This window comes from Myotis brandtii, unplaced genomic scaffold (genome assembly GCF_000412655.1).
Source record: "Myotis brandtii unplaced genomic scaffold, ASM41265v1 scaffold527, whole genome shotgun sequence".
Taxonomy (NCBI): domain Eukaryota; kingdom Metazoa; phylum Chordata; class Mammalia; order Chiroptera; family Vespertilionidae; genus Myotis; species Myotis brandtii.
The window spans coordinates 500,569-509,734 of NW_005369924.1; the positions used below are offsets into that span (position 1 = coordinate 500,569).

The window sequence follows — 9,166 nt, forward strand, 5'->3', positions numbered from 1 at the left end:
CTCTGTTTGTAATAGCACAGTGTAAAGAGCAGTTTCCTTATGAGTTTTTCTTCTCTTCTCAAGGTGTTTCTTTTTTATGTATCCTATTATTTTGTATTTGTATATGCAACTCCATTTAACACTACTAAAATTTATGTGCATGCAATTTTCTCTCAATTTGGTAGCCAAATTATGAATTTTAAAAATTAAAACTTTTTAAATCACCCCAATTGAACTTAATGTCCAAGAAAGTTGCAAGAATGCTGTCTAAATTCAACCAAACTGTTGAAAATACTCCCACAAATGGGACATAGGTATTTCCAACCATTATCAGTTGTTATGATAATCACCCTTGTGTAATAACGTGATCTCAAATGATCCTCAAAAGCTCTTTTAGTAAATCTGTTTTCCAATTGGGTCCGTGGGACACCAAACACAGGTCTAACAAAAATGTGAAATTCCATCTTCCTTTTAGTACCAGTTGACTTGGATACTATGTTTAATGCTATTCTTTCACTGAGGGGATAGTAGTAGTACACCCTCATAGGTCTTCCAAATAGTATCTCTCTTACCCTATGGTTGAGAACATTTGGGCGAACAACAAATGCTACATACTTTTGCTTTATCCACTTGGTATTTTGAGGGAGATGTCTCTCACACAACTGACGAAGAATCATTCTTCTCCTCTCAGAATGGTTAATAAATGAGACTCTCCATGAAATTGAGAACTGGTAAGGAATTTTGTAATTTACATTGATATAACACATATCACTTATTTTCCTCTGAATTTTTCCTGAGTTAAGTCTTGCTCTATTAATTACAGGCTTTTTTTTATTAATTTTTACTAGTGGTATATTCAGATGGGTAAATGTCCCTAATCCTGACATGAGAGAGATCCATTTCCTAGGAATGGGAATCTGAATTAGAAGGGATTCTTCTTTTAAATCTTCTTGAGCATCTTTTTGGTTCATCTCTACTTCAAGCTTATTTTCTTCTGCTGATTGAAGAACAACATGCTCCTGGGAGGTTGGTATGTCTAACTCCCTGTTCATTAGGTTGCTATCATTCTGAGAAATCATATTAGATTCAGGCTCTATATCTGTACTACAGTCATTTGAAGCCTCATTTTCTGAATTTTTGAGAGCATTATCAGCTGCATCACTTTCTTCTTTAATAGGAGAAGTCATCCTGGGTTCTATTTATAAGAAAAAAGACAAAGGTCTATTAAGTTGAGGAATGCTTTAATTCATATGAGGTCGGTTATTTAGTTCTGGCAAAAGGCATGTGGATATGTTATTCATGAGTTCTTCATACTTTAAATACACATAATTTCTCACACCTTTAATACCAAAGTTACAGATCAACAAAATAAAATAAGGAACAGTAAAAACTGAGGGCAAATATAACTCCTATTAAATAGGTGTTCTCATTATTTAGTCTAGAACTTATATAAACTCAAAATAACATAAACTTTCATCTGGATAATACAGGAATGTACTCTATGCACTAGAGTACATGTAGTCCCCAATAGAAAGTCCAATTATTTCATTTTGGATAGTGAATTAAATACATTTTTAGTTAATAAGATAGATCCAAATTAATGATCTGGGCTTTTAAAATGAGACTAAAGTATAAAGTAAAATAATTTTTATGAATACACATGCTTAAGAGAATATTAAAACCTATGTGGAACTGAAATGGTTGAATTTGTATGAAGAACAAGCTATTCTTCCCTGGGAATTTGTCCTTTGTTTTATTATTTTATCTGTTCTTTCTGAGCAATATCTATGCAAAGAGCAACAATTATGAAATATGTGGGAGGGGAAGGCAAAGTAGGTAAGAGAGTAGGAATCTCAACAGTGAAGTCCAAACTCTGAATTATTTTATTAAAATATCTTTTAAATTCACCATTTTCTTTTCATTCTCATAGCTTCAGCACTAATCAAGCTGATAATCAATCATACTGTGTTACTGCTGATAGTACCTGACTTTCCTGATTCTAAATTCTTAGTTTACCTTTCTCTTCTTACATAGTTCTTTCTTCATGTCACCTATGTGCTCAAATGCCTTCAGCATATACCAATACTCTGAATAATATATTTCCATTCCTCTCTATGAGGGGACTTAGGACAATCTGAGATGGAAGATTTCTTTAGAGTAGAAAAATAGGTAGGAGAGTTTATTATTGAAGGCAATAGTGGGAAAAGGAAGGAAAGTGGCTCAAAAAAAATCTGTGGAAGTTGACATATTAAGAAATATGGCTTCCATTGTTTATGGTTAGCTTTAAGAGCTAACCTAGATAAGTCAGCTGGATTTTAGGAAATTACATAGGCCTTTATCTCATACTGCTGTCTTCAGAGATCCTCCATACTCTAACCCCACCTCGTCTGATTAACCTTTTTCCTACATTTACTCAACATGCTTTTTCTGTTCTTTTTGTTGTTGTTATTTCACACTTACATATAACTTACAATTTTCCCCAAAAATTTCATAATAATTCAGTGTGACTTTTTATCTCAGATTATTTGTTTATTTATTTATTTATTTATTTATTTATTTACCGAAGGCAGTGATTACAATGAGATTTAATCCACTCTCTGGATTCTACTAAATTTGTGCAATTTTACTCTCTTAATCTTCCTCCACTTTTAAGCACATTATTTCTTGACTTCTGATATCACATGGGGTTTGTTGCCCTTCTCCTTTTTTATCCTCTTCTAATTTGTCTTTTTTACTTAGTTTTTACTCTTCCTAATATTTAAATGTAAGCATTCTTCAAGACATTTCTTGATCCTCTAGTCTACGTTTCTTTTAAACTCTCTTCTTTGGTATTTTCAAAGACACCACAGATTTCAAGGAAAGGGTCCTTGCTGAGCTTAATTGAGTTTGGTTTGTTTCAGTTTATCAATTAGATAAACAGTATTACCAAAATATTTTAGCATCAGCAGAGTTATAATCAGTGTAAGACAATAAACAGTGTCTATATTTTAGAAGATGTCCATAATAATAAAATTGAACTCACTGTTTGGTTGCTTTTAATAAGGCTGAAGTCCAAAAATTTGCTGGAAACTAGAGCTCCTGGTTGACATCTAGGTTTTGTCAGATGCCCCCTGAAATAAAATAATGTTATTTTCATAAAACAGATGTAGACTAGTTACATCTTTTATATTCTATCTCCAAGTAAAGTTCCTATTCTGCTTTGCCTTTTGATAGCTAACTATAAGATTCATTGTTATCTTCCACATTCTGCACTGGAATTTCATTAAGATATAACCAGTACATATAGTCACATTTATCACAGATATTAATGCTATTAGAATAAATTAAGTTGCTTGTCAACTAAATTTAAGTTATATTTGAAATCTTGCTCTCCTCTGCCAAAGAAGCCATATCAGAAATATGTGTTCTCAGGGCCATTATTGTTCATTTAAAAATATGTCCTATTTGGCCAGATGCCAGGATCCCTATGCTGAGTCATTTCCCCATTCTGAAGAAGCCATCTTTCTCAGGCAGAGCTTTCCCACCCATGCAGCATTAGTAGGGGGTGAAGCAATAGCCCCACCCATAGGAATCCCTCTTGCCCCACTATGTGGAGTTACACTCTGCTGAAGACTGTAGCCCAGGCTCATTAAGTGACTGAGACTAAGAGACAGCCTGCAGGCAGAGGCAGATCCCTGTGTGTTTTGAGTGTTTGCCTCACCTGTTCCTGGGCCTGAGGCTAGTAAAAGAAGACCTTCCTGTGAAGCTCAGTCCTTTCCACACTCACCCAAGCCCCGCAGAGGAAGCCACAAGCTGTGGATTGCTGACAGCTCCAAATAGACTGCTCAGCTGACAATTACAGACAGAGTCTGACGCTGGCCTGCACCAGAGTCTCTCCAAAGTGATGAGAACCAATACACCCAGTGGCCAACTTCAGATGATACAGCAGTATGCAATAAGCTTCACAAGCAGCATAGCCACAGGGAGATATTGGCAGGAAACCAAACCTGCTAAGGCAAATTCCACTAGTTGTGATCAGCACTGGCATAGCAGACTGCAAGCTGTGTTGGAGATTGAGTCTCACTGTGAGCCAGCCTGAGAGTCACGCCCATGTATGAATAGGCCAATAGCAATCAAGACCCAATTACAACAGTAGGGCCCACACAAATCGCACAAGGAATCCAGTTCTGGTGATCAGGGAGACTGTGCCACTGGATCCCACAGGCCACCTACTACATAAGACCACACTACCAAGACTGGGAGTCATAGAAGATCTACCCAATACATAGAAACAAACAGGCAGAAAATTTGGGGAGACAAAGAAACAGGCCCCAAATAAAGGAACAAGAGAATTTGCTAGAAATGAGCTAAATGAAGTGGAGATAAATAATTTATCAGATATAAAGTTCAGAATAATGACTACAAGGATGGTCAACAGCATGAAAAAGAATATAGAAACCATAAAAAAAGACCAGTCAGAAATGAAGAATGCCATATCTGAAATAAAGAATACACTGCAAGTAATAAACAGTGGGATCAGTGAAGAAGAGGATTGAATCAGTGAATCAGAAGATAGGAAAAAACAACAACAAAAAACACCCAATTAGAGCAGCAAAAAGAAAAATGACAAAAAACAAGAATAGTTTAAAGGAACTTTGGGACAACATGAATCATAACAACATCCACGGCATAGGGGTACCAGAAGGAGAAAAGGAGGGATAAAGAACCTATTTGAAGAAATAATGTTGAAAACTTCCCTAACCTGGTGAAGAAAAACGACTTACAAGTCGAAGTACTGAGCGTCAAACAACTGTGACCCAAACAGGCCCACATAAAGACACATCAAAATTAAAATGCCAAATGTTAAGGACAAAGAGAGAATATTAAAAGCCTCAAGACAAAGGCAGTCAGTGACCTACAAGGGAGCTCCCATAAAACTGCCAGCTGATTTCTTAGCAGAAATATTTCAGGCCAGAAGGGATTGGCATGAAATATTGAAAATGATGAAAAAATAGGACCTACATCGAAGACTACTTTACCCGGCAAAGTTATCATTAAAAATGAAGGAGAAATAAAATAAAGAACTTCTTAGACAAGAAAAACCTAAAAGAGTTTGTTATTACCAAACCAGTATTAAAAGAAATGTTAAGGGCTTGCTTTAAGAAGCAGAAGAAGGAAAAGAAGAAAAACAACAACAGAGGGACATAGTTAAAAAAATAAAATGATAATAAATATATACCTATTAATAATCACTTTAAATGTAAAGGGCTTAAATGCTTCAAACAAAAACATAAGTTAGCTGAATGAATAAGACAACAAGACCCATGTATATGTGGTCTTCAAAAGACCCACCTCAGAGCAAAAGATAAACCCATGAAAAGTAAAAATATGGAGAAAGTTATTTCATGCAAAAGAAAAGGGGAAAAGAACTGGGGAAGAAATACTTATATCTGACAAAATAGACTTTAAAACAAAGGCTATAGTAAAAGACAAAGAAGAACACTACATAGTGATAAAGGGACCAATCCAACAAGAGGATATAACCATTGTCAACATTGATGCACCCAACATAGGAGCACCTAAATATGTACAGCTAATCTTGATGGACATAAAGGAAGAGATTGACAGTAATACAGTCATAGTAGGGTATTTTAACACCCCAGTGACATAAATGGAAAAATCTTTCAGACAGAAAATCAAAAAGGAGATGGCAGCCTTCAATGACACGCTAGATCAAATGCACTCAATTAAAATCTTCAGAGGATTCCACCCCAAAGCAGCAAAATATGCATTATTTTCAAGTGCACATTGAACATTTTCTATGATAGACCACATGTTAGGACACAAAACAAGTCTCAATAAATTTTAATCATATCAAGCATCTTCTCTAACTAAAATGCTATGAAACTTGAAATCAATTACAAGAATAAAACTAAAAAACACACAAAAACATGGATGCTAAATAACATGTTATTTCCAATGATTGTGTTTACAATGAGATCAAGGAAGAAATAAAAAAGATATTGGTGTGGCTCAGTGGTGGACACAGGAACCAAGAGATTGTGGTTTGAGTCCCAGGTTGTGGGATTGATCCCCAGAAGGGGGCATGTAGAAGGCAGTCAATTTATGATGTTTCTTTCATCAATGTTTCTATTTCTCTATCCCTCTTCCTCCCTCTCTCTCTCTCTCTGTAAAAGTATCAATAAAAACAGCTTTTAAAAAGATACCTTAAAACAAATGAAAATGAGAATACAATAATCCAAATTCTGTGGGATACAGGGGAAACAGTCCTAAGAGGAAAATTCATAGCATCACAGACCTATCTCAAGAAACAGGAAAATCTCCAAAAAAAAAATCTAACTTTACTGTTAAAGGAACTTCAAAAAACAACAACAAAGCACAGAATGAGTAGAAGGAAGGAAATAATAAAGATCAGAGCAGAAATAAATGAAACAGACTAAAAAAGTACAAAAGATCAATGAAACCAAGAGCTGGTTCTTTGAAAAGATAAGATTGATGAACCATTAGCCCGATTCATCAATAAAAAAAGAGAGACAATTCAAATAAATAAAATCAGAAATGAAAGAGGAGAAGTAACAACTGACACCAAAGAAATACAAAAGACTGTAAGAAAATATTACAAACAACTATATGCCAAAAAATCTGACAATCTTCAAAAAAATGGATAAATTCCTAGAAACATACAATCTTGCAAAACTAAAACACAAAGACTTGGAGCAACTGAATAGACAGATTACAAGTGAAATTTAAGCAGTAATAGAAAAACAACAACCTCCCAACAAACAAAAGCCTTGGACTAGATGGCTTTACATGTGAATTTTACCAAACATGCAAAGAGGAACTAACAACTATCCATCCCAAACTATTCCAAAATAATCAAGAGGACAGAAGACTCCCAAGTTCATTTTATGAGACCAGCATCATCCTAATTCCAAAACCACATAGAGACAGGGCAAAAAAGAAAACTATAGGCCAATATCCCTGATGAACATACTAGTAGATGTTAAAATCTTAAACAAAATATTAGCAAACTGGATCCAGCAATACATTAAAAAAATCATATACCACGATAAATAAGATTTATTTGGGAATGCAAGGCTGGTACAATATTCACAAAACAATACATACGATGCATCACATAAACAAATTGAAGGATAAAATTTACATGATCATATCAATAGATGCAGAAAAAGCATTTGATGAAATCCAGCACCTATTTATGATTAAAAACAATCTTCAAAGTTGGAATAGAGAAAACATACCTCAATGTAATAAAGACCATATTATGACAAACTAATAGCCAACAACATGCTCAATGAGCAAAAACTATAAGCATCCCCCTTAAAATTGGGAACAAGACAGGAATGTCCTCTTTCACCACTCTTAACACTAGAGGCCCAGTGCACAAGATTTGTGCACTAGGGGAGGGGTCCCTCAGCCTGGCCAGCACCCTCTCACAGTCTGGGACCCCTCGTGGAGAACGGGCCTAAGCTGGCAGGCGGACATCCCTCTCACAATCCAGGAGCCCTCACTCCTTACCGCCCACCTGCTCGCTGCTTCTTACCACTTGGTGCTCCTTAGTGCTGCTGTGGAGGCAGGAGAGGCTCCAGCCACCACCGCTGCACTTGCCAGCTGTGAGCCTGGTTTCCGGCTGAGCGGAGCTCCCCCTGTGGGAGCACACTGACCACCAGGGGGCAGCTCCTGCATTGAACATCTGCCCCCTGGTGATCAGTGTGCATCAGTGACCAGTCCTGGTCATTCTGCCATAACGGTCACTTAGGCTTTTATTATATAGATAGTGCTGGAAGTCCTAGCCATAGCAATCAGACAAGAAGAAGAAGTAAAAGGCATCTAAATTGGAAAGGAAGAAGTAAAACTATCATTTTTTGCAGATGACATGATATTGTATAAAGATAAGCCTAAAGCTTCCACCAAAAAACTATTAGAATTGATAAGTGAATTCATTAAAGTGGCAGAATACAAAATATATATCCAGAAATCAGTTGCATTTCATACACCAATAATGAACTATCAGAAACAGAAAATTTTAAAAATCCAATTTACAATTGCTTCAGAAATAATAACATACCTAGGACTAAATTTTACCCAAGGATGTAAAAACTCTGTACTTGGAAAATTATAACACAATGAAGAAATAAATTGAGGGAGATAAAAATAAGTGGAAGCATATACCATTTTCATAGATAGGAAGAATTAGTATCATTAAAATGTCCATACTACCCAAAGCAATCTGTAAATTCAATGCAATTCCTATGAATATACGAATGGTGTATTTCACAGAACTAGAGCAAATGTTTCAAAAATTTATATGGAATCACAAAGAACTCCAAATAGCCACAACAAAAGAAAGAACAAAGTTTGAGGAATCACACTACCTGATATCAAACTATACTACAGGGCCATAGTAATCAAAATGGCATATTACTGGCATAAAAATAGAGATGTAGGTTAGTGGAACAAAATAAACCCAGAAAAAAAAATCCATGATTTTATAGTCAATTAATATTTGACAAAGGAGTAAAAAATGGACTAAAAATTATCTATTCAATAGTGTTGGGAAAATTGGACAGATAAATGAAAAAAAATGTAACTAGACCACCTTCTTACACTGCACTCAAGAATACACTCAAAATAGATTAAAGACTTAAATGTTAGACTTGAAGTCGTAAAAATCCTGGAAAGAACCATAGGAAGTAAAATCTCAGACATTTCTCACAGCAATTTTTTTTCTGATGTATCTCCTTGGACAAGAGAAACAACAACAACAAACATAATAAATAGGATTACATCAGACTAAGGAGTTTTTGCATGGTAAAGAAAATCACCAACAAAACAAAGACAACCCCACTGAATGGGAGAACTTAGTTGCCAATGATTCATCTGACAATGGCTTAATATCCAACATATATGAAGAATTTATAAAACTTAACACAAAGAAAAACCCAAATGATTCAATTAAAAAATGGCCAGAAGACCTGAATACACACTTCTCCAAAAGAGGACATATATCTGGCCAAGAGACATATGAGAAGATGCTCAACATCACTAAATATGAGAGAGATGCAAATTAAAACCACAATGAAATGTCACCTCACATCTATGAATGTCTATCATAAATAAATCAACAAACAACAAATATTTTTGTGGATGTGGAGAAAAGGGTACC

At 35.3% G+C, this 9,166-nt stretch overlaps 1 protein-coding gene across 1 annotated transcript; it reads right to left on the reverse strand.

Moving 5' to 3' along the window:
* Window positions 1–215: 215 nt before the first annotated feature.
* CPXCR1 (CPX chromosome region, candidate 1) lies at window positions 216–1,166 on the reverse strand. The gene has a single exon (XM_005877678.1). It carries the CDS (start codon window positions 1,164–1,166, stop codon window positions 216–218), a length of 951 nt encoding a protein of 316 aa, XP_005877740.1.
* Between the last annotated feature and the right edge of the window lie 8,000 nt (window positions 1,167–9,166).

Excerpts from the sequence above, each read along its gene's own strand:
- CPXCR1 (XM_005877678.1), bottom strand. The coding sequence starts at position 1,166 with ATGACTTCTCCTATTAAAGAAGAAAGTGATGCAGCTGATAATGCTCTC.